General features: G+C 34.9%; 1 protein-coding gene across 1 annotated transcript; it reads right to left on the bottom strand.

Annotated features, from left to right (window-relative positions):
• Positions 1–6,101: 6,101 nt before the first annotated feature.
• Positions 6,102–25,172, bottom strand: LOC123530240 (putative L-amino-acid oxidase YobN). Its single transcript, XM_053520988.1, has 8 exons — positions 24,915–25,172; positions 12,476–12,689; positions 11,434–11,518; positions 10,755–10,892; positions 9,079–9,180; positions 7,692–7,885; positions 6,359–6,879; positions 6,102–6,186 (listed from the first exon to the last, which is right to left on the bottom strand). The coding sequence occupies exons 1-8, from the start codon at positions 25,004–25,006 to the stop codon at positions 6,102–6,104; spliced, it is 1,431 nt and encodes a 476-aa protein (XP_053376963.1). The 5' UTR covers positions 25,007–25,172.
• Between the last annotated feature and the right edge of the window lie 2,358 nt (positions 25,173–27,530).

Raw genomic sequence — 27,530 nt, 5'->3', positions numbered from 1 at the left:
AAGTGTAAAACAATATGTTAACCAATTACAGTTTTTAAAAAAGTATTTGAGTTTATTTTGAAACCCGAGTAACTCTGAAGACTGACACTTTTCCACTTCATCGGTTTCCCCAACTATACTAGTATTTTTTTTATTTGTAAAAACGGTACAAAATTTTCGTAAACAAAGAAACGCCGGGAAAAAAATGGGAAATCAAAGACTGCGATGTAAATACTTACGCCATAGCATACTTATGATTGACCGTTTATCATGCCACTCCCTCTTTAAGGTTTTTCTTTTCAGCCAAAACAGGTTTTAAAAAACCCAAAAAAAAAAGTCACACCTCTAGGCATTCAAACGGTGTAAAAAACCCCTTATAGTTCGCAGAAGTCCACGGAATAAAACTGTGTATTGTCTATTTCGTACTCAGAAGTTTATTTATTTAAATTGTTTCGCAAACAATTATTTATGGATAAACGTAAATGAAATGAAATTTATTTAACTTGTCAAATTCACAAAGTTACACAACATATTAATATTTTTAGCTTACGAAATTTTAGTATTCTGTTGGTGAAAACATTTTTTTCCCAACAATAAAAAATAATTTCCTCTAATAGGTTTTTAAAAAGTTTATCAAAGGAGCTGTGGAAATTTTAAATAAATACAAACCTGTCTAAGAAATCAAAGGTTTTCCAACCAAAAATTTGGTCTTGAAAGATTTGTCAAGTTTTAAATTATTTTTCAAAAAATATGTTTAATGAGACTAAAGAGTTATAGAAATAAAAAAAACAAAAAATAAGAAGTAAAACAATGTACCAGCGGTTGTCGGGTTAGGAAAAACATTTCATCAATTGTTTTTAAACTTATCAGTAATTTCACTATTCGGATTAAACTTGAACTCAAAAAAAATAAACGACAAAAATCATAAAATACATCAGTAAAGCGAAAAAGTTTTAAATACCTACAAAGAACATAGAGGGGTGCGCTCCATCGTTATAAAAAAGGGAAAGAAATATTAAAATTTTTTAGAGCTCTAACCAGGGTTTTATGTTTTTCAAATGTTCTAATTTGGACTTCAGTTAAACTCATCTTTAAAGATAAAAGATACCCCGACTTTGAATTTTTAAAGTACATTATCACCAGTTGAATCTGTATTTTACTTCATTTTAAAAAGTTGCACCCTCTGCTTTTCAAGTCAAAACAAAAACCTGGAGACAGCGTTTTGATCCTATCATTTCTGTTTTTCTTTTATTATTAAATTACATTATATTTTTGTCTATTTTGAACAAAAAAAGGGCAGATTCCCCAGAAGTGTACATTATCATGTGACATAAAATTTATTCCCTTGATGAAGCAGCCATATTGCAAGCGAATCACTGCAATTTTTAAAAGTTCATAGTAGCAAATTTTTTCAACATTATCTTTTTCCCCTCTGCAATTTTCGTATTAAACTATACACGAAGGGAAAAAGGGTAACTCGCGTTTACAGCGCATGCCAAGCGCCTCAGGTCAAAATACCTCGCCCCGATCACAGCGTTACTGTCATTTGTGCCACTTTTAAGCGGATAATTAGTGAGAGAGAGTTTTATGCAGGTTGTTGTCTCAATATACGATTTCTGAACATGCACTTAATTTTGCGGACATTACCAGACAATTTTTGATGTTATGTAGAGAATATGAAAAACTATTACACTAAACTTGAATTTCTTACACTTTACAAAGACTAAGAAGGGGAGGAGGGCGCCTTAATTAATGCTGGGATTATTGTCACAGTCACAATCCTGAAATCATACAAGATATTTTCCAAACGGGAGAATTAAGTGTGTATATTTGCTTCTTCTTTTTTTTTTTTTTTTAAAAAAACTATAATTATTTATGTGCGTCATCATTTTTCAAAACCAACCTAGAAATAGACATGGCACATGAAAGAATAAAGATCGATCGTGCGCATCGTCTCGGAAAACACACCTCGGGCAAAAACAGACCAATAGTGGCAAAGTCAACTTTTACCAAGACAAATTACTTGTAAAACAATTAAGTGTATGACAAAATGAAAAACACAAGCTTTAGGGTCAGTGATCAATTTCCCAAGCCATTCAGGAGCGACGCCGACAGCTGTTCCCGAATTAATCCAGGCGAGACGTGACGGCTTAGACGCGTTCATTTCATATGATCGTATATGTTTATTAAAGGTAGGCGATCAACAACGGCGCGAGCGGTGGAAATGACGCAGGGAACTCCGAAAGCTAGGAACAGAGCGAACATTCGATATCATTTCTCCAGTGGAATGTGCAGGCCTGTGTAATAAATTAAAACGATGAAGAGTTCATAAATAATTTATCGAAATATGACATCATAATTCTCACTGAAACTTGGAACTCCAATATCACTAATATAAATATAAAAGGATAACACCTTTAACTGTCCGAGCCGAAAACTAATAAAAAAGCTAAACGCTTTAGCGGTGGAGTTGTTAATCTATGTAAAGGAGTCATTAAACTGTAACATTGACCTAGTGAAAATTAATCGTAACGGTATCGTATGGGTCAGATTAAAGTGCATCCAAGCAAACGAAGAGAAAAATATCTATATTTGCGCGTGCTACATTCCCGCCCGAGGATTCACCTGTTTATAGAAATAATCAGTCTGTTTTATTTGAATACGACTTTTTCGAAAATTTGAGTGATGATATTTTACGGTACAGTGCGTTGGGAGAAGTGTATTGTGCGGCGATTTAAACAGTCGTACGGAGAAGCATTAGATTTTGTAGAAGACATTAATCTTGGCAGATATGTAGATGTACCAAGTTTTTATTCTCCCCCAAAACAGCGAAAATCTAAAGATAAAGTTATAAACTCTTTTGGTCATAAGCTAACAACTTGTGCAAAGAGCATGATTTAAATAATTACTAACGGGCGCTAGAAAAGGGGGACAATACATACCACGTGTTAATAGAAATAGGAACGGAGCAAGTGTTGTGGACTATTTAATTACGAAATACATAATTCGAATACGTATCGGACATGTCGTTTTAAGCTTAACGGAGTATTCTGATCATTGCCCTATTACCTTCAATATTGTTTGTCAAAATGATGTACATAAGTCATTGAAGCATAGTTCAATGACATACAATAAACTGTTATGGGATTCAAATAGATCACAGATTTGTTAAATGTGCTCGAATCTAAACGACAGATATTATTGACATAACAATGACATAGTTAGTAATCAAGGAGATTTAGATTCGAAAATATCAACATTTTCAGAAGTCATGTATGAATGTTCATTTGCTGTATTTGGTAAAACTTTGACAGCTAGACAAAGTATAAAAAGCGCAAAAGCCCATGGTTTAATGAGGCGTGTAGAAATGCAAAAGCTAAATTTTTCACTGAAAAACGAAAATTTAATCTGAATCCAAGTATAGAGAATAAAATGAGTTTTCTACAGAGCAGGAAACATTTTTGCAATGTCAAACGTAAAGTTAAATATAAATATTTTGATAAAGAAAAACAGAATTTTTCTGAATTAAGCCGTAAAGCACCTAAACAGTTTTGGAAAAAAGTTAACAAGTATAGAAACGCTAAAAGTTCAAACAGTATTCCTGTTAATGAAACGCAGTTTTCGGCATATTTTGCTGATATTCTAAATAAAGCCAGCGCAAAATGGTACAATACTGAATGACTTTACTCATAATGATGTTGAGCATATTACAGTAGATAGTTTAGATAAGCCTTTTGATGCAGCTGAAATTGATAAGTGCATTTCCTCGCTGTCTAGAAATAAGGCACCAGCATTGATTTGGTTGTCTCGGATTTTTCATTGATGCCAAACCTTTTATCACACCATTTCTAGTTCAAATTTTCAATAAAATAATAGTGATGGGTGTATCCTTTAAGCTGGACAAAGGGAATCATTGTCCCCATTCACAAAAAGGGGAAAAGAACGATCCTAATAATTACAGAGGAATCTCACTTATCAATACCATAGCTAACTATTTTCTTTATGTTTGCGTAATAGATTAGATAACATGGTGTGAAAATATGACAGTTTTTAACGATTATGCAATTTGGATTTCGTACTAATAGAAGTACGGTTGACTGTGTGTTTATATTGCATAGTTTAATTCAAAAAATGTTGTCAGAGAATAAATCTCTTATTGTGCCTTTATCGACTATGAAAAGGCTTTCGATAACAATAGTTCGAGATGCATTGTGGTATAAAATATTTGATACTGGTGTTAGTAGCAAAATGGTGAATATGTAAAAAGCCATATATGAAAGAGTTTCAGCTTGTGTAAAGATACATGCAAAATTGTCTGATTTTTTCGATGTCTCACTGTTTTAAAACAAGGGGAACCACTCTCGCCCATACTTTTATATTGTTCGTAAATGATGTTACTACCAATCTCGATTTTAATTCACTGACAGAAACTGACTTAAAATTATTTAAATATCTATATGTTATTATTTGCGGACGACATGTCGTGTTTACCACTAGTGCGCAAGCCTCCAGGCACAGTTAGATAGCTTATAATGTATTCCATTAAAGGGGATTAAAGATAAATGTTAATAAAACAAAAATTTGTGTTTTTAGAAAAAGAAAACACCATTGATCATAACTGGTACATTGATAACGAGAAATTAGAAATTGTTGAAACATTTGTTACCTTGGAGTTCATTTTAAATACAATGGGTCAATGCTAGAGGCAATGAAATCCTTAGCAGAACAGGCATTAAAGGCGGTAAAATAGCTTATATTCTATTTTCTCCAGAATAAAATTTGACGTTAAAACTAAACTTTACTTTTTGACAGAATGGTTGAGCCGATTTATTATACTGTGCAGAAATTTTGGCATTTATAACACAGATGTTCTAGATAGAATTCAATGAAGTTCTTAAAAAGATTCTTGAGTTAAAGCATCTACCCCAAATATGGCCGTTTTAGGAGAACTTGGAAGATACCCTATATCTGTTTTATGTAAAGAGAAGTATTAAATTATTGGATGAAAATAAGGAATGATACAGGATCGCTATGTATAAGATTTTTCAACTTCAGTACGAAGAATTATATAATGAAAGATGTACTTTTTGGGCAAAAAATGTTAAATTTCTTATTGATGGTCTTGGATACGGCTACTTGTGGCATAACTTCAAGAGAACATCACTTATGAATAATTGAAATGCAGACTAAAAATCAGTTTAAACAAGAGTGGAGTGTATTGTTCATAGTATGACAAACTAATTATAATGTAAAATTTAAAACTGAATTAAATATGAAAAGTATCTTGATTTTATGATAATGATTATTTGAGAAAACTATTCACTTGTTTCAGATATCAGCTCATTCTACTAGCTATGAAACTGGGAGATACGTAGGAACCGATAGAAAAATAGGGTGTGTCGAAATTGCAATTACAATGTTTGTTGAGTCGGAATATCACTTCTTAATGACTTGTCAAAACTATTCTAATATCCTACCAAATTTTTGCCACGCATTTCGTGGCCAAATGTCAATTTAATTAACTGTCTGATGAGTTCAAATACAAAAAAACTATTTTGAATATTTGTAAATACCTAAAGAAGCAATAGTATCAGAACATGCAGAGGTGTAATTATGTACTTAGAATTATGATAACTGTTAATAGGTAATATTACCTTTTTCTGTTCATGCTGCCGCTATAATGTACATGCTATTATATACTTACTATCAACATATTCATAACATGTCATGTATGATTACATATCTATTGTATCAGTATTTTCTTTTTTCTGTTCATTAGCCAAAGGCAAGTTCTTGTCGATGTTTGCTAATAAAATGTTGTTTGTTTGTTTGTTTATTATCTTTTACCACTCTGCAATTAACGTATTAATACTATACACAGAATGGCAACTAGAGATAATCTCGCGTTTACATGCGCATGCCAAGCGCCTCAGGTCAAAAATACCTCGCCGCGATCACAGCGTTACTGTCATTTGTGCCACTTTTAAGCGGATAATTAGTGAGAGAGGAGTTTATGCAGGTTTGTTGTCTCAAATATACGATTTCTGAACATGCACTTAAATTTTGCGGGACATTTACCAGACAATTTTGATGTTATGTAGAGAATATGAAAAACAATTACACTAAACTGATTTCTTACACTTTACAAAGACTAAGAAGGGAGGAGGGCGCCTTATTAATGCTGGATTATTGTCCACAGTCACAATCCTGAAATCATACAAGATATTTTTTAAAACGGAGAATTAAGTGTGTATATTGCTTTTTCTTTTTTTTTTTTTTTTTTTTAAAAAAAAATATAATTATTTATGTGCGACATCATTTTTACTTTTCTTGTCTTTCAAAAACCCAAAATTTTGTCAAAACAAAGTTTCGGACGGACTGTTCGTTGTAATCCGGGTAATGTAACTGTCCGATCATCATGTCAGTTTTGCTGAAACCTCCATGACCTACGTCTTTCTGCCAGAATCTTTTCTTGCATTGCAGCATAATCTTTGTAGAGGCAGCATACGAAATTTGCGAAATGGCTTTTTGTTTTTCAATGCTGAACGGTATATCGAGCTGTCGCAGGATTGGTAGCGGTAATGTCAGAATAACGGCATCACCTTCAAATGTTTCCTTGTGTCCCGTACTCATGTTTTCTCCAGTGACCTTGACCATCTTGGCTTTCTTGTCCTTAACATGTTCAACGTTTTCCACCTTTGTTACCATGATTCCAAACTTGATGCGTTTCAAGAGATCGACGGACAGGTTCCAGCCATTTTCATTCTTTTTAGTGAACGCCTTCGGCAGCGTGTCCATTCCAAGCTTAGGTGTTTTGAGAGGATCTTGCCACCATTTTCCAAGATCCTCTCGAAGATGTGTTGCTATGTCCGTACCAAGTGTAGGTGTATATGTAGAAACCTGTAATTCGAATATATAACTGATGAATACTACAAAAGAATTATTAAATAAGCAATACGTCTGACAGTTATAATGTTCGTTTTAAATTGACTGGCAGGAGATTCATTTGTTGGATTTTAAGAGACACCAACACAATTTTAGGCCATGCTTTGATGATAGAAGAAGATCTCAGGGGATTCTCTGAGCCTGACCTAAGCACGGATGGCACTTCGGTTGAACCCATCAGGGGAAGTGAAAGAAAATTAGCAACCTGAACCGCTAAGCTACGATGGTAATAGTTTGATAAGTAAGTTAACAGTAAAAAAAGCTACGATGGTAAAAGTTTGATAAGTAGATTAACACTAAAATTTGGCTTTCTCCAGTAATCGTCAATTTGACATAAACTTACTGACTCAAAACGGGGATGTGCTTTTCTTGTTATTTTTTTGGTTGAGCTGTTTAAAAGGATCCTCATACAAATTTGATTATTTGGGGCCAAAATTGTTGGAAATTAATCACGCAACTTTTCTCAACGTAACTACATACAACTTTACATATGTATTTGTGAAAAGATCCTTCGAAGCATGGAACGCAACCAGGCAACATAATAGCAAACTCGGATTGATTGATTCTGTTCGTTAGAGTTAATAAAAATTGCAACAAACCGCATGTCCACCTAGCACCGGTTATAAAATCATATACATTGTACCCGATTTGCATTTACAACTCTAACTGACGCTTATTATGCTTTAGTTAAAATTCGTTAAACTTTGACGGAAATTTTCATATCATTTCTTTTGATTAACAGTAATGTAGTTATTCGCATATAATACCTTGTAGCCTTCAATGGCTTGCTCTGTCCACGGAGAAAGAGGAGAGCACTTCATTTCATCGGCACAATACCCTCTTAAGAAATCTTCTGTCGAAAGTTTACTCCATTTATGCAACCAGTCATGCCATTTCTTTTCTGATGGAGAGGGTCCTAGTTCAGCTTTAATCGGTTTCATTGTTGCATCGTAGTAACTAACTGAAAGTCATTAATATCTCATTTATGTTTCTGATATAATACTGATTTATGAAACTTATAGAATGGAAGACTAACGTATTATCAGTATGTAAGTCCAGCCCTCCCGCCAGCAGGGTTTGCACGTCATAGGACATTTAGAACTATGTTTACCTCATTCTTGAAGTTTTTAGTATGCTATCACTATAAAAAGAAAGGTGGCGAGTTCGATCTCCGAACTAGGAGAATGTTCTTATGATTAATATGATTTAAGAGAAGCTAACTAAATAGAGAAAAGTGGAAACTTCACAGGTCGCTCAACACGACAAAAACGAAAATGTTGCAGGCTCGGTTTGATTGAGCCTGTTCATGGACGGTAGTGGAAATGCATGTTACCGCCCACGCCCTCTAGCCCCGGGTTGAGCAGAACTCAACATTTACACATGCTAATAGTACAAAGAGCAATTTAGAGACATCCGCAGATGTATTCAAACGGCGGTGAACATGGAACCTTCAATGATACACGTGTTGAGGCGTGTAATTCCATGAAGAGCGGCGTTTGGTCCCCAGATAAAATAATGGGTTTGTCCCAAACGAGAAAACAATGGGCAGAACTAAACAAACTGGAATTTAGGAAGGGGATCTGACGTTATAGAGCCTGCGTTTCACAGGAACTGTCAAAAGACAAAATTAAAAAGCAGGCACCATATCCAAGGGGTGATTATACAATACCCAAGGCTACGAAGCGGGAGTATTGGAACAACCCAGGCCGAAATGGTCATGTTGAGAAACTAAACAGTAACAATAACACGACATAAAGGTCGTGCTGAACGATCTGAGAAGATCGAAATATAACAGCCCTGATTGAATGTACGGGGAGACTTCTTACGGCCGCCACACGGCACAAACAACGCTGCTGTGATAAACGGCGGTGAACATGGAACTTTCAATGATACACGTGTTGAGGCGTATAATTCCATGAAGAGCGGCGTTTGGTCCCCAGATAAAAGAATGGGTTTGTCCCAAACGAGAAAACAATGGGCAGAACTAAACAAACTGGAATTTAGGAAGGGGATCTGAGGTTATAGAGCCTGCGTATCACAGGAACTGTCAAAAGACAAAATTAAAAAGCAGGCACCAAAAGCCATTCAAAACAAAACAATATATCATGTGAAATGACATTTAATGTAAATAAGAGAATTTCATGGATCACTTACGTATTCCATCAATGCTGTATTTTTCTTTGTCTGCCTCAGTTAGATTATCGTCCCAGCCTGGCCAGAATTTGTTACTATACTTTTTGTTGTTGTTTTTCCAGTCTGAAAGGAAGTTACATTACTTTTGTATCACACCTTTAAAATTTGAAGTTTGTGATGGTAACAATTATTGTTTGCAAAATGCATATGACAAATCCGTATCAAGTACTATGTAACCTTGACCTTTTGCCTACAGACCATATAGTTATTATAGTTATTCAATGACCAGAGGGAGTGTTCTTCAGTAACATTTATTGATAAGAAACCGTAAGCAGCCTGAAGGTCCCTGTGATTTGACTTTCAACCTCAGTACGATATGTTTTATCTATAGACCATTAACATCATCCTACGAACCTTCATGATCATACACTAGACATGCATTATAATTTACTTTATAACCCTATATATGTTTATACATTTTAACATTGTTTTTAAAGATGCTTTATAATTTCTTGTTTTTTGGCGATATACGGCATTTTGTGTCGACTCGCCGTAAAGTCTAATTCACTCACTTCACGGTCATACACGCAACTGTAAACTTAACTGATGACATTCTGTCTCCTCTAACGAAAGCGCTCGTGTTTTGTTCAATGAAGTTTAAAAGCCGTAGGCCCTAAAGATAGCTCGTCACTATTCGCATAATGTGTTTTTCTCTAAAGATTACATGTACCTTTAAACAAATGACTGAGACGTAATTTGCCGGCTGGAGGCAATCATTTGAGGATCTTCTAGCTGTTGACACGAAATTGATATCTGTCTCGAGGTCATTATGACATATATTATGAAGCAATGACCCAGAAAACCACATAGTTCATCCGCTGGCTTATAAAATTTCCATATCGGGGTATGTGTTCTTTAATAATTTAAACCATGATCAGAAAACGTATTCAGCCACAAGGCCATTGTCACTTATACGTATCTACCAAAAACTTTAATTAGGATCATCTATCTACAATCATTGCATTAAGTTTGGCAACTATAGACTCTGTCATTGATAAGAGATAAAATTGCTCATCGACGGACAGTCCAAATGATCGAAAGACACAAGCAAAATAATTTAAACCATTTACCTAAGAAGTAAAACATAATTATTGGCTCTAAACCAATGAAGTGTGCGATTTAGGGCTTTTCTACTTCAGCTGAGTTCTTCTTTGTATAAAGAAATATATACTCTTGGCGTCTGATGTTCTTGGCTAATGATCTTAATGGTGCTGACTTTGAATCGCTTGCTCCTGACTTATGTTAATATAAAAGCTGGCTTGGTATGTAGAATTCTTCCTTTGAGGAAGCTATAATAGCTTATGGAATGCTGATGGTTCCAAACAGGTGTACGCTCGTGCCTGAACTAATGCCCGACCTGACACAAGGGATCTACCTTGACCATCAAAAAACGGGAAAATTTACTAAATGACCTAAATTGTGACGGTGTGATTTTAAACTAAACAAGACGTATGACCACCTCCTTGAGATCTCTTGAAACTTTTCAAAGCTAATCCTGGGATTATAAATAAAATGTACACAAAGAAAAATATCTAAACTTTGGGGTAGAGTCAATTTTCATCTTGTTAGTAAAATATATAGAGAACTGATCGGACACCTTTGGTACTTCTGTTTTCCAAGAAACCCCCGAAACTTACCATGCATTCTTATCTTTTCTCCATACAAGCATAGGTATCCATTTTCGTTGTAATTTTGGAATGGTACAGTCTCTACACCGAACAAATTTAGGTAGTGCCAAGTCAGGTAATGATTCGGAGGAAGTCGCATCGCCCCAGCTGTGGTTTAAAATATATATAAGGCTTATCAACTTGAGCATTAGCAATACAATTTTGTGATATAAACATAATCCAATTATAGGTCAATGTGCAATAATAGTACAATAACTAAATGGGATTTCAACATAAGCGGCAGATATTTCAACGACAACACTTGACGTTTAATATCAGTTTTTAGAAACTAGAAGAAGCAGGTTTGAGGTAAAGATACATCATTAAATATTACAAAAAATATCATGGCATAGGTCACACAATAATAATTCTTGAACTAAAACTTTGTTTTTATGTATAAATGTCGTATTTCTAAAATCTGGCCTCCTCAGGGAGTATCGTTGCAATGTTGCGTTGTTTATGATATGGTACTTCTGGCGGAAAGAGGCGTGCTCACCTTATAATTGCAGTTTTTTGTTTGTTTGTTTTTTGCAATTTAAGAGTTTGCAAAAAGGTCATCAATAAGGGCTTTATCATACTAACTGTTAACGATTTCAGATTGTGGAGAATAAGGACGAAAAAAGGTAGATTGTGATTTTGTAGAGACTACCTTCAGAATGAAGACCTTCAGTAAAACCTTCTCTAATTGTCTTCACGCGACCTCCAACACGGGACTGTACCTCTAGTATTGTTACCTGTGAACACAAAAAAAAAATATTGACCATTTAAAATGTGTACAACGACTTTATTTGATGGAGCTCTCAGTCTTTTTAGTTCTCGTTTAGGACAAACTCATTATTGTAAATAGGTGTATGAATACACCTGCGGATGTCTCTGAATTGTATCATTTATTTCTAATAGTATAAATATTGAGTTCTGTTCAACCCAGGGCTTGAAGACTTGCATTTCGACAACCGTCCATAAACATGCTCTCTTTTTTCCACTGTAAATTCACGTTAACTCTGTCTAGACAACACTGTCATGTAGACCTGCTTAAACAGAAAGGAGACCCTCTTTACATTTATCCAAGAAGAATACAATAAATGAATTGCCGGGTTTATTACTACGTACTAAAGACGTGTAAACTATTTTAACGTCTGTACCATACATGTTTATATTATGACCAATTCCATACGTGTCGTTTTATTGGCAACATTTCGACAAAGTTTGATTTAAAACTGCATCGAAATGTAAATACGTATTGCAATAGAAATACTTGTAGGTTATTAGCTTTGTATCGGGAAATATGCACGAGTTCTTCAGCGGAATATTGCGCGACTTTAGGAGCGCAATTTTCTTCCGCTGAAGAACGAGTGCATATTTTCTGATGCAAAGATAATAACCTTTTTATTACATACGCATCTACACTTATATATATAATGTAAATATTATGAATTTGTTCAAAAGCCTGAATAGGATTGACAATACTGAACTAAATAAAAGAAATAGTGCAACAACACACACTAAATGACGTCAACCACCCGATATGAAATTCAGGCGTCAGTGTATGGAAAATATTGACGTTTTCGGTACCAGTGTAACTTAACGGGGAATAGAAACGAGTCTGTAATAAATTTTTTTATTTATTTTAACGTGTATCACTAATTAATATAAAAGTAAACGTTCCAAATGACTTAAGATCATCTCGTTACCTTATGACCAATTTGAGCCAATTCATAAGCTGCAGACAAGCCTGCCATTCCCGCACCAACAATTATCACGTGACGTTCATGTTCTTTATCCACTTTCTTTCGGTAAAGATTTTCTGATGTGCCGTGGTGCATCGCATACGCATATCTGAGGCCGCCGTCAGTGATCCATCCCATGAACTCCTTGTAATTATCGTCCTGTTGAATTCCTCTTTCACTATAATGAAATGGGATAACTTAAATAGATTTGAAAGACGTTTAATAAAATTTTAGTCAAGAAAAGGATTTGTGTTTTGAAACTTTACATCAGATTTTTTACACTGTTATGCATACTGAGCACTAAGTTACATTTGTGGAACTGTTTAAAATTTGGCTATCCTATCCTGTTTTCCAAACAAAAGAAAAATATTTAAGAATTATATGCTGTTTTTAGCTCACCTGAGCACTTCTCAGGTGAGTTTTTGTGTTCGCTAGATGTCCGGCGTCCGTCGTCTGTCGTCTGTCTGTCTGTCTGTCAACATTTAGCTTGTGTATGCGATAGAGGCTGTATTTTTCAACTGATCTTTATGAAATTTTATCAGAATAATTATCTAGATAAAATCAAGGCCAAGTTCGAAAATGGGTCATCTGGGGTCAAAAACTAGGTCACTAGGTCAAATCAAAGAAAAAACTTGTGTATGCAATAGAGGTTGTATTTTTCAATTTATCTTCATGAATATTGGTCAGAATGATTGCCTTGATAAAATCTAGACCAGGTTCGAAAATGGGTTATCTGGGGTCAAAACCTAGGTCACTAGGTCAAATCAAAGAAAAACCTTGTGTATGCGATAGAGTCTGTATTTTTCAACTGATCTTCATGAAATTTTGTTAGAATGATAACATTGATGAATCTAGGCCAAGTTCAAAGAAAAACATTGTGTATGCGATAAAAACTGTATTTTTGTATTGATCTTCATGAATTTTGGTCAGAATGATTGTCTTGATGAAATCTAGGTCAAGTTCGAATATAGGTTATCTTGGGTCAAAAACTAGGTCACTAGGTCATATCAAAGAAAAAGCTTGTGTACGCTATAGGGACTGCACTTTACATCAGATCTTCATGAAATTTGATCAGAATGTTTATCTGGATAAAATCTAGGTCAAGTTTGAATATAGGTTATCTGAGGTCAAAAACTAGGTCACCCGGTCAAATTAAAGGAAAACATTGTGTACGCAATAGGGGCTGCATTTTACATTAGATATTCATAAAATTTAGTCAGCATAATTGCCTTGATGAAATCCAGGAGGAGGTGGAATATGGATTATCTGGAATCAAAAACTAGGTCTCTAGTTCAAATCAAAGAAAAACTTTGTGTATGCGATAGAGGCTGTATTTTTTAACTGATCATCATGAAATTTTGTCAGAATGATTATCTTGATGAAATCTAGGTAATTTTGAAAATGGGTCATCTAGGGTCAAAAACTAGGTCACTATGTCAAATCAAAGAAAAACTTTGTGTATGTGATAAAGGCTGTATTTTTCAATTGATCTTCATGAATTTTGGTCAGAATAATTGCCTTGATAAAATCTAGGTCAACTTTGAATATGGGTCATCTTGGGTCAAAAAGTAGGTCACTAGGTCAAATCAAAGTAAAACCTTGTGTATGCAATAGGGACTGCATTTTACACCGGATCTTCATGAAGTATGATCAGAATGTTTCTTTCGATGAGATCAAGGTCAAGTTCGAATATTGGTCACCTAGGGTCAAAAACTAGGTTACTAGGTAAAATCAAAGAAAAACCTTGTGTACCAGTAGGGGCTGTATTTTACATTGGATATTCATAAAATTTAGTCAGAATGATTGCCTTGATGAAATCTAGGCCAAGTTCAAGTATGTGTCATCTGGGAAGCATGTTTACTCTGTTATGATGTGTTTCTCAGGTGAGCGACCTAGGGCCATCTTGGCCCTCTTGTTGTGGGTTTATACGCTGACGATTCTTGTATGATTTGCAAGAGGTCCCAATATGATTTATACCCGTGTAAACGCACTTGTGGTATTTTCTTAGAATGTTTTGTATATTTTCTGTATCTGTACATTGTATATGTTATCATAAAAAGGAAGGAATAAAATAGGTTTAAATCAGATCTAAACGCACAAAAAATCCCCCAATTCTCATATGTTCAATTGAAATTTGCCGTCCGATGAAAAAACAGAAAGAAGGGTATCAAGTAAACGTCTGCAAAGCAGTTAACAATCATTTGGCGTCGTAAATACTACCAGAAACGGAAGAAAATCGACACCTCATGCTCAAACATAGCAACCTAAGGGTCGATTTTTGCTCTTCCGTACTTGACACAAGGTTTCGGTAACATATGTATCTAAAGTGTTTAGGTTTACTTGATTTTATTAATAAACACTTTGACTTTTCTCAGTCATTTTCTCTATGATATCTATGGCCATTTATTTCATTCTATTTAATTATTTATTTATTGACATTTAAGATCAATGGCATAAAATACAACACGAGTCAATAAAAAAAATATCACAACATATAACAAGAGGACCATGATGGTCCTGAATCGCTCACCTGTCCCCACATGACCCAGTTTTAAACCGAGTATGACGTCGTTTTTTTCTATTATTTGACATTGTGACCTAGCTTTTGAGCTCATGTGACCCAGTGTTGAATCTGACCTAGATATCATCAAGATAAAAATTCTAACCAATTTTCATGAAGATCCATTGAAAAATATGGCCTCTAGAGAGGTCACAAGAATTTTTATTATTTGACCTACTGACTTAGTTATTGATGGCACATGACCCAGTTTCGAACTTGACCTAGATATCATCAAGGTGAACATTCTAACCAATTTTCATGAAGATCCATTCAAAAGTATGGCCTCTAGAGAGGTCACAAGGTTTTTCTATTTTTAGACCTACTGACCTAGTTTTTGATCGCAGTTGACCCAGTTTCAAACTTGACATAGATATCATCAAGATGAACATTCAGACCAACTTTCATACAGATCCCATGAAAAATATGGCCTCTAGAGATGTCACAAGGTTTTTCTATTATTTGACCTACTGACCTAGTTATTAAGAACACGTGACCAAGTTTCGAACTTGACCTAGATATTATCAAGTTGAACATTCTGACTTATTTTCATGAAGATCCATTGAAAAGTATGGCCTCTAGAGAGGTCACAAGGTTTTTCTATTTTTAGACCTACTGACCTACTTTTTGATCACAGTTGATCCAGTTTCGAACTTGACCTAGATATCATCAAGATAAAAATTCTAACCAATATTCATACAGATCCCATGAAAAATATGGCCTCTATAGAGGTAACAAGGTTTTCTTTGTTATTTGACCTACTGACCTAGTTATTGAAGGCATGTGACCCAGTTTCAAACTAAACCTAGATATCATCAAGGTGAACATGCTGACCAATCTTCATGGAGATCCATTCAAAAGTATGGCCTCTAGAGAGGTCACAAGGTTTTTCTATTTTTAGACCTACTGACCTAGTTTTTGACCGCAATTGACCCAGTTTCAAACTTGACCTAGATATCATCAAGATAAACATTCAGACCAACTTTCATACAGATCCCATGAAAAATATGGCCTCTAGAGAGGTCACAAGGTTTTTCTATTATTTGACCTACTGACCTAGTTTTTGAAGGCACGTGATCCTTTTTCAAACTTGACCTATATATCATCAAGGTAAACATTCTAAATAACTTTCATGAAGATCCATTGAAAAGTATGGCCTCTAGAGAGGTCACAAGGTTTTTCTATTTTTAGACCTACTGACCTAGTTTTTGATCGCAGTTGACCCAGTTTCAAACTTGACCTAGATATCATCAAGATAAACATTCTACCTAACTTTCCTAAAGATCCCATGAAAAATGTGACCTCTAGAGTGGTCACAAGCAAAAGTTTACGCACGGACGGACGCACGGACGGACGACGGACGCTGCGTGATCACAAAAGCTCACATTGTCACTTTGTGGCATGTGAGCTAAAAACCAATTTCTATAAATAGTGAAAACAAATCTATATTTAAGACTAGGACAGAACGTATACTTTTAATACTAGATGCTCACCGGCAACATGTCGAGCCCGCCAGCTGTCAAAAGGACTAGGAGTTGCACATGGCACCCTGTCTCACTGAGGCAAATGTTTATGTCAAATGAAAAATGATTGCAAAAAGTTACAATATAAGTTATTTATAGTAACAACAAAGGGAAGTAAATCTTTAAAAAAATCTAAGTCCACACAAAAATCCAAACCAGTAGAGATAGGTCAAAATACACCTCAAAACTGAATGTAACATGCATATTGTACTACAGAAAAGTGGTCTTGATTTTTCCCTACGACCAGTAATAAAAAACTTACAATATAAGCTATTTATAGTAACAACAAAGGGAAGTAATCCTAGGTTCCTGCACATGGCACTTCGTCTTATGATGGTGAACAATTGTGCAAAGTTACATCAAAATCCCTCCATGCATGAAAAAGAAATGCTTCGGACAAAGTCATTATTGTATATGACCTTTGACCTCTAAGTGTAGATCTAGGGTCCTGGTTCTTGCACATGACACTCCGTCACATGGTTGTGAACATTTGTGCCAAGTTACATCAAAATTCCTCCATGCATGAAGAAGAAATGCTCCGGACAAAGTCATTATTGAATTTAACCTTTGACCTCCAAGTGTGCAATTGACCTTTGAGATAGGTACCTGCGGTTTGCGCATGACACTCCGTTTCACTGAGGTTAACATTCATGCCAAATATAAACGAGATTGCTCCATGCATGTCAAAGTTATGGTCCGGACAAACAAATCTGGACGCACGGACGCACGCACGAACGCACGGACGCTCGCACATACATCGAACAGCCATTTGGACAACTATGTCTTTGCTTCCACAAGCGGGCTCGACAAAAACAGAAAATTCTAAGCCGAGTGTTATATTTTAGAGAAATCTAGAGACCTACGGATATCCCTTTTAGCTAAAAGCTTATTTCCAATGGGGTCCATGCTAATCAACTAAAAGATACAATGTAAGAAAGGAAAAATGTAATATAAGAAATATCCAGATTTCCACGGGATTACCAAAAGTATTACATATTACATAGAATTCATCAAATTCACTATTTTGTTATCACATTAGTGTCAAACTTATTTACCACAGATACACATATCACATATAGATCAGTAGTAAACAAAATCACTTTCTGAAATTTGTTTATCTAAAAGAAATTTCTTAACTAACCTTTTGAATGTTTTAATATTACTAACACTTTTAATGTTTTCATTCCTTAGATCCGGTATAACAAAATGTTTACTAATGTTATCATTAATACTTTGTAACACAAAATTCTTCTGAGTGGATCTAGTACTTTTAACAAAATTATCACTCAAGTACGAAGGACAAGTGCCATAAAACACTCTATGCATATGATTGATTCGTAATTGCTTCACTTTATTTTCTACATTTAACGTATCTAGGTGAACATAATCTTGCCAACTAACATAACCCTATGAGAGTAACCCTTGATCAATCTATTTTTTTTTTGTTTTGCACCACCTGTAATTTGTATTTCAAACCTTTATCCAGACCTTCATACCAGGACGAACAAGAATAATCAAAATGGCATTGTTAAAGTGCAGAACATAAAAGTTTCCTTGTGTTAAAATCCAGACATCTATTTTGTCTATATAACAATATAAGTTTACCATTGACCTTTGATAAAATATTGTGAACAATTGAGTCACCTGATAAAAAAACTGTCTATAGATAATCCTAGGTTTTTGAGCTGTCTAAACTATTTATACTATGACCACTGTAGTTTACAGACGCTGATCCAAGCTTGGTTAGCTTACGCTTTGGACCAAAGAGAATGTATTCTTTTTAAACCTGGGTGCAGGGATAACTTATTGTCTACTAACTAGTCTGAGCAACTTTTCATTCTAGTCAAATTAAGTCATATTTAATATGACCGCACCTAAAACCAACCTTGATAAACGCGCACCTAGAAACATGATGTGAATAATACCATATATTTGTCTGTATATATTTTCTTACAACATGTATTTAGTTCACGGACTTATACGAATTACATTTATAATTTTGTTTGTATATAACGATGTACAAATATGTGTACAAGTTAGCATAATAAACTTTTGTCTTGAAACTAAACATATTCAGCCAAAGTACTTTACCATGTTTTTCCTCCTTCCATAACAAAGAGCGTCCTTGGGTTCATGTATTTAAAGCCCATTTATGTTTGATACCTAGTAACATGATCTAACGAGACTAGCTTCCTAGAAGGTGTTAAAAGTTTTCCTCATTTGACAAAAGATGAACGCCCTTGAAGATATTGCCTTACTTACGTTGAAATATAAATTAATTGTTTATTTGCATTTTTTTTGGTGCACCTGACGGAATCCAGACAAAATCCCCTGCGGACAAAACCCCTTCGCTAATTTTTGCATAGGCGGACAAAACCCCCTTCATCTTTTTTATAAGGAGGACAAAACCCCCCTTCACTTGATTATAAAAGTGTATTATTAAGCCCTTTTGGTTTAAACAATATTTATTAATCAAATAACATTTAATTACAATACATATTTACAAAAGTTAGGGATGGAGTAGAAAGCTAATAAGCTTTTTTAGAAACTCTTTCCCGAAAACATGTATATATTAAATTGCAGTGACAACAATTAATTGTAAAATTAATGCATGCTTGCAGACAATTCTTTTCAAGATTTAAATATTTTAAGAGATCTGAATTTGGAGTTAACTGTATATTAGTCGATTGTCGACATGAAATAGAAAAAGTGGTACTTCTAAATGTAATGCGTTAGGACAATTGGGAAATAGCCGATGAATGTTAAAATTATATGAACAGAGAGAGAGAGAGAGAGAGAGAGAGAGAGAGAGAATGTTTGGTTGCCTTTGGGATGGGGTTTCTTGTGGGATTTCTAGGTTTGTTGTTTGCAGGTCTTAAATGAATCTCCTGGTTTGATGTATGTATTCTTGAACGTGAGTGAAGACAGATGTATTGATTTGGGGACTATTTGCATCACCAAATAGGAGGAATGGTAATGTAATGTTTGTGATAGGACTAATTTTATCTTGTAACTGTGTTCGCTGCCTCTGGTATCGAGGACACTTGAGAAAGTAACGGTGCGTCGTTTCAACCTCCCCGCATAGACAAAGAGGACTGTTAATAATGTTTTTTGAATAGAGGTGCTCATTTAAGGAGCTACAGTGTGTCCTTAATCTGGTATGGAGAATTTGAGACTTTCGATCACCCAAGTAGTAATGACATGGTACCTTTTTGACATCCGTGTTAAGTTTACATTTAAAACTATTGAGACTGGGAGCTTCTCTATGTTCAATGGATAGTTGGTTCCAGTCAGATATTGTTTGAGGCAGAAATGAATTAGAATAGAGTTGTGTGTTTCAATGTATAGGTCTAAGGTCCTGAGCATTTCTTAAGTTGTAAGCAGTCGTGTTCCCAACGAGATTAGGTACTAATAACGATAGATAAGATGGAGTGAGATTGTTTGTCATTTTATAGAAAAGAGTTAGCCTTTGTTTCCTTCTTCGTTCTTTTAGAGGCTGAAAGCATGTCTCTTTGTACAGATTGTGGATGGAGACTAATCTAGTGGTCCCTGATATGATTCGAAGGGCTTCCAGTTGTATCTTTTCTAGTTCGAATTCATTCTGGGTAGTTAATGCTGTCTGGGACAACATAAGTTATGTTGTCCCAGACAGCATTAGAGTACTCGAGAAGGGGTCTTATGAAAGCAGTATAGATTGTTTCCAGTGATTTTCTATCCAGAACAAATTTAAAGCTTCTCATGATGTTTACCCTTTGCCATGCCTTTATCTTGATGTTGTAGTTATGCTCATGCCAGGATCCATCGTTGGCAAAAGTGACACCAAGGTGTTTATGAGATTCTACCTCTTGAATTGGAACGCCATTCATAGTAAGTGGTGGATGAAAAGGTTTGTTAGCTTTACGAGATAGTAATAGAGATTCTGTTTTAGACGGGTTGAAATCTACAAGCCAGGTACTCGCCCAGTTGGAAATTTTATCAAGATCAGAGTTTAGTGTGATTGCAGAGTTATATGGGTTGTCAACGATAATATAAAGACTGGTATCGTCTGCAAAGAGGCGGATAGTAGAGTTAATATCATGGACAATGCCATTGATATATACAAGGAAGAGTAGAGGACCAAGAATCGAGCCTTCTGGGACACCCGCGTTTACAGGTAGAATATCAGAAAAAACCCCAGAGAGGACCACTCTTTGCTTTCTCCCAGAGAGATAGTCTAAGAACCAGTTCAATAAGGGACCAGCTATACCTGTAGCTTCCAATTTATGAAGGAGACCGCGATGCCAGACGCGGTCAAAGGCTTTGGAGATGTCACAGAAGACAGCACGTACCTCCTTTCCTTCATCTAGAGCCTGACAGAATGTATGATAGATGGAGATGAGCTGATTTGTAGTTAAGTCATTGGGAACAAAGCCAGATTGAAGAGATGTAATAGTGTTGTTTGCAATATAGAAGTTGAAAACATGTTTGTGTATAATTCGTTCAAGAGTTTTACTGATAGTGCTTAGAAGAGAAATTGGTCTGTAATTTGAAACTATGGTAGGATCGTTTTTCTTGAAGACTGCACAGACGTGTGCTAATTTCCACTGGGAAGGTACTTTTCCAGTTTGTAATGATTTGCTGAAGAGATGACTGAGAGGATGTGCTAGTTCTTGCGAAAGTTCTTTTAGTATTCTGTTGTTTATTGAGTCTGGACCCGATTCCTTACTAGTAGATAATGATTTTAGTACTGATGCTACTTCTTGTGGTGTTATTTCAATGTTGTTTAGCTGTGGTATGTCTATATTTCTATTTGCGTTTGGAAGGGGTTTATTGTTATCATTAAGTTTTGTCTGCGAGTGAAAGAAGTTGTTCAATAGATTTGCTTTGTCTGTGTCTGAAGTTACATATGTCCCGTTGTCATTAACTATTTGTATGCCAGTGTTTTTTTTGTCGATTTTGAATTAAACTGTTCGAGTGGTTTTCCAGAAGTATGTTGGAGTTAACCCCTCTTTTTTAGCTTATCTGCGAGTTTCACAGTTAAGTTATGTTTGGCGTTTCTTAGTAGAGTTGTTGTTTTATTTCTGATTTGATTGCATGTTTGCCAGTGCTGTGGGTTATTTGATCTTTTTGCTTTGTCGTCTGCTCTTTTGCGTTTTCTGATTTGATTTCTTATCTCGTTGTGGAACCATGGTGGTGATGACTGTCTTATTGTGATTATTTTATTAGGAATATGTTCTTTAGTTATTTTGTTGATAGTGTCTGTAATGTTGCTAGCATATGTGTCAATGTTGTCATGTTGAAGGTTTTCCCAGGAAAACCAGGCAGTTTCACGTCTGAGGCCATTGTAATCTCCATGGTTATACTGCCAAATCATTCTCTTATATGTTCTAAGGTGTGGGTTTGTAAAATCAAGGCAACAGAAAATTGGACAGTGATACTTAGTGTTCTGATCCAAAAAATGTTCTCCAACACCAGTAAGGACCACCTTGCATGAAGAAGAGACAAGGAACAGATCTATGAGTGAGTTTGATGTTTCAGTGAAATGTGTAGGTTCTTGTATTGTTTCAGACATGTTATACTGTGAGGTTATATTTAATACCTTTGCTGAAGTGAGAGGTTTAAGCATGTCGTGATTGAAGTCACCGGCCACAACTATGTCTGAAATGTTGATATCAAATGCGAGTTTTCTATTTGAGTAAGAACATATGGAGCAGAATTTGGAGGACGATAGAAAGTTCCATAGAGAAGTTTTTTCGTTTTAAGTTGAAGTTCAATCCATATACTTACTCCATGTACTTCCAAATCAGGTCTCCTTATGGCCGGTATTTGATTGTTCAGACAGACGTGGATACCACCATGGTTATCAGTACCCCTGTCTTTACGAAAGGGAGGCCAGTAGTTTTGAAACAGTAGAGCGTCAGAGTCTGTAGTAGCTGCTAGCCAAGTTTCCGTGAGAGATATGATATCAAAGAGATCCAGCTCACCTTCTAGGATGTCCTTTTTTCTCAAAGCTTTGGACATTATAGTGAACAAAGGACAAGGTTTTCGAGAAGTCATTTATCATTGTTAATGAGGAGTCAGAAGAAGAAGTAGACCTTTTGGGGCTAGGGCCAGGATTTTTATGTATATCACCTCCAAGGAGAAGAATCATTGCCATCCAGGATACGAGTTCAAAGCTATTGAACCGTTTGGTTCCTTTCATTTTATGCTGAACTGAACAGAAAAATCCTTTTATACTAGAATGGAAAACAATATGTATTGTTTGATCATTACCTGATTTAACACTTTTAGCTACAAACCAGTTATGAATATAATTAGCTTCCTAAATGGGTTGTAACATCGCTACGGTTGAATCTCGGCGAATGATTAGTGGTATGCAAAACAAGTCAGATTACCCTCGATGCTCACTTAAAGCGGTATTCCTCCAGATCGTTTGACAACAATTTTTTTAATATTTTTTTAGATATTTTGAAATAAATGCTATATTTCTTAAGAAGGCTTTAAAACTTAATTACTGACAAACTTTATGTTACGGACACACATAAGAATTTTGCTGTTTTTGCTGCTTTTTACGATGAAAATCGAAAGCGTTTGTCCCGCTTTTACTCAAGGTAAACCGTCTCGATTATAAATATTTATATTTTGAAGTCATTATTCACTACTTCAATTAAAGCGCTATTGGCTACGACAACGGGAAAATAGAGGATATTTGTTTGTTTTGAATGAATATGGAATACATCTCACTGAGAAGTGAGAAAATTTCAAATATGAATGTGAAAATTTTCTCACAAAACAGGATAAAAATACTATTTGTAAGAAAATAGGTTCACCCCAGAATGTGAATAAAATTTCATGCAGATTGACGTGATTTGTTTGTTTTTATTATCATTATACATCCTTTAAACGTTTTCTCGTTTTTAAATTTTATTTCTGTGCATTTTTGAAAATGTGTTTAAGTTGTTAAATGAATAAAATAAAAAACAATACATATTGTGGTAGAGTTAGATTTGTGTATGTTTTCACATAGATATATTTCCTATACGAGGATGTTGTAAAGGTGCATCTAGTAGTTTTTAAGAGTTGCATTTAGTTAATTGTATACTCAACAATAAAACCCTCTAAAACGGAAACGTGTTTGAACTTAAGATACGCCAAAATACAATTGTTTAAATATCTGAGATGTTGGGAACAATGCAAGTGTAATAAACCCTATAGAAACTAAACAGACAACAATGAAAGACACAAACAATAGTGGTGTGTGCAGTTTTACCCTGCTGTTTAACACTTGTTTTCTCATGACATCTGAGCTTTTGGGCATCCGGACAAAACCCTCTGTGGACAAAACCCCCTTCACTCATTTTTGCATAGGCGGACAAAACCCCCTTCATCTTTTTTACAATGAGGACAAAACCCCCTTCGCTGAACTTTACAAGGCGGACAAAACCCCCTTCGCGTTTTTTACAAGGAGGATAAAACCACAGTTTTTTTTTGTTTGTTCCCCTTGTGAAAAAAAGCGAAGGGGGTTTTGTTATTGTTAAAATAAGAAGTGGTTTTTGTCCTCCTTTTAAAATTAAGCGAAGAGGATTTTGTTGTCCTTAAGTATTCCAGAAGGAGGATATGCGACTGGAAAGAAATAATGAAAAATCAAATGCAAAAAACGGAGAGGAAAGTTTGAAAGAAGCAAAAACTACAGTGTAGTTCCAAATCTTTCCAGTCGCATATCCTTCTTCTGGAATACTTATATTTTTCATATTGTCTAGATGCGACCACTTAATATTTTGTTATCGGCTATGAAACTGAACTTCTATGATGACCCCTCGCTACAAGCGTCGGACATATCTAGAATTTCGTCAATAGTGCATTATTTTTTTTTCATAATTGCGATAATTGTTAAAATCATTATTATTTTTCTTATCTTATTACAATTTTAAATTATTACCATTTTCTATTTTTTTTTATTTTATTGAACTTCTAATTACCATTTTTCACCATCATCGTCATTATCATCATCGTTGTCGTGATTTCTGTTATCATTATTATCATCATTATCATCATAAAATTATAATAATTATTAAAATCTAGAATTATTCAACAGCTGTTTCAGTATAAAACTTGTAATTTTATTATTAATATCCCAACTTTTCAAAACATAAAGAGATATTGATAACGTTTAAAGTCGTTATTGATGTATTAATGAAAGTCTGCGTGTGTGTAAATTTCACTTGTGTGTTACTTCCAACCGGAAAAGTTTAAGTAGTTTTCGAAGGAGGAACCAGTGATTGACCTCGCGTATCTGATTAAATGCAACTTACTCAACTAGTCAGCTGTTAAAATTTGTCCTCACCTGTACTGGTGTCCACCGTTTTCACCATTGTTAACATCACTTTGCTTCTTTAATTGTTGCAACTTATGAGAAAAACTAAATCCTTTAAACATGTCTTTTTTTCCTCGTGCACAATATTAAAACTAATTTTAACAAAGATCTTCTTGACCGTAGATATTACAAAAGTCTTTGTTGCAATGTAAACTTAGAATGTGTACATATTCGATAACTCCCGGTCACAAGAAGCCCAAAGGACAAACGAACGTTTTCCTAAAGAAACACGTGATCAAATTTAAATCGGTTAACAGGGAATAATATCAAATACAACATGTGTACACGTTTTGTTCCGAATTCGTAGAAATGGGTAACAAGAGCTCCACAAAACGTGGTAATATACCATTGAATTTCTAGGTCAGAGGAAAAGGATGTAAAATTTAAAGATTTTTTCTTGGATGCTGTTTGGGAGGAGGGACGTATTTTGGCAGTGAACTGGGGGTTGGAGGTTTGTATGCGGAAGCATAGGCACAAGAAGCTGAAAGTGAATGTTTTTACAAATTTAAAGTGAAAACCCTGAATAGTTTTCAAGTTGCGCATTGTGACCTTAACATTTGACTTACTGGCCACGTTCATGCGCTCTGGACACCGACACATTGCTACCGATCTACATGCAAAGTTTAAATCAATACATTGAATGATTATTTAGTTATGTTCTGGACACAAAACATAACAGACAGATTTGACGTTGCTGTAACCTTGAGACCTTTGACCTACCGGCCTAGTCCATGTGCTCGAATAATAAGCATGTTTTAAAAATACACTTTTGTACCATTTGTAATTTCAAATATCTATCAAAATGGATCAGGCTTGGTTTTGCTATTTTCTTGACTGATACATATAATGATAAATCATATTTGAAATGAATCTATATATAGAAAAAAATATCAAAATTAACCATTTTTAAAAGTTTTTTTTTTTAAATAAATCTCTTATATGCACCGTTACCTCAACGTTTTTTCCCCTTCCATTTGAAGCATTTTTTATGTTATTAAAGCTGCAAAATAGTTTGAAAATATTAGCGTCAGACTTTTTTGTAGATCTAGATACGTTTTTTTCTATTGAAAATAATGTGAGTGGGGTAATTCTGTAAACATATTCGGTGACTTGTGTTTTTTCTTCTCTTGTTTGTCTTGGAAACTAATGTTCTTCAAGCACACTGAGTATGAAAATAATTCTTAACTTTAGAAAAAATTCGTTCCTACATCCTTAAGTTCCAACTTGGTCATAAAAATGTTCTTTCTGTTTTAAAAAATGAATGAATATATACACCAACTGCATACAGTTTTTGAACTTTAACAAGCCTTGACATTAATATTAGGAGAAAAAAAAGTTAAACTAGTATGATGAAACATCTTCCCTGTCTGAAATGAGTCATTTTGCCAGTTAAGATATATCAAAAAGATTATCGTTTAAGTTTTAAAGTGACTGAAATTCAACTCTTGATTAACAATGCAGATCTATCATCATCATCGTGACAGGTTTGTCAACGTGAGAATATGCACACGCAAAACGAAAACTAGCGCATAATTTCATTCCTTGAACTGTGATGATCCTAATCTTACCAGGAAGTCTGACAGAAAAAGACAAATTTCTAAGAACGCAGTCACCCAGTAATTTTCATTTCAGTCATTTTTCTTATACCTGTTCATCAGCTGTTGCAAACAAACAAGGAAAATACTTTAACGGTGATTTAATACCTTTATCAAGGTTTAATAAACTTATTAAATTTGTGGTATTCTATTTTAAACCGGGTATGGTATAATGTAATGGATCATTCATTTTCTCATCACCTCTGTATGTATAATAATAACACGGTCTACATATTTGCAGTATTAGCTTATAGCAAACAGCCTGAATGTGAATTTTAAATAAAATATGATTGGCTTATATCTTTTCCCATACTGTTGTAACATAAAGAGTCTACTTCTGTTCCATTATATATGAATTATTCCAGTGCCAAACGGTAGAAAACGTCATTTAAAAAGCAATATTAAGATAAAAATGTCGTACTGACTTATGTGCGAAGCAGTAAATAAAATCTGTAAAAAGATCCCATGGAACCAAGAAGAATAATAACAGACTCGGTTTGACTTAGTCTGTTCAGGAGAGGTAATGAAATGTGCAACACCTCTCACGCCCTCTAGCACAGGCTTAAGCGGAACTCTATTACATATATGTTGAATGGTCTCCGTGATCCTAAAGGACTAGAAAATATAACAACACTGAATCCAAGTACGGGGAGGCTTTTCAGAGCCGCTGTACGGCACTTAAAGATTGCTGTTCTGATAATTAATAAAATCTGTAAAAGGATCCTTTGGAAGCAAAAAAAGCAACCAAGAATGCAACACCTTTACCGCCCCCTAGCACCGGTTTAAGCAGAACTCTATTAAAGGTCGTTTTGATCTCTGCGAGCGAATAAGCTCAGTTGTAATTGAGTAGTGACGTCATAAAAGTATGATATCATGTAGTCCTAACTCCCAATCCGTGACTCTAGTTACCTCCCCTGACGGTCCGTCCACAGAGTCACAAGCAACGATCATTTAAAATCGGCGTAATCCTTCAGATCATGGGCGGATCCAG

The sequence above is a fragment of the Mercenaria mercenaria genome, chromosome 13 (assembly GCF_021730395.1).
Source record: "Mercenaria mercenaria strain notata chromosome 13, MADL_Memer_1, whole genome shotgun sequence".
NCBI classification, from domain to species: Eukaryota; Metazoa; Mollusca; class Bivalvia; order Venerida; family Veneridae; genus Mercenaria; species Mercenaria mercenaria.
Note: the sequence above shows the minus strand (reverse complement) of the source record. Positions and strands in the feature narration are given on the sequence as shown.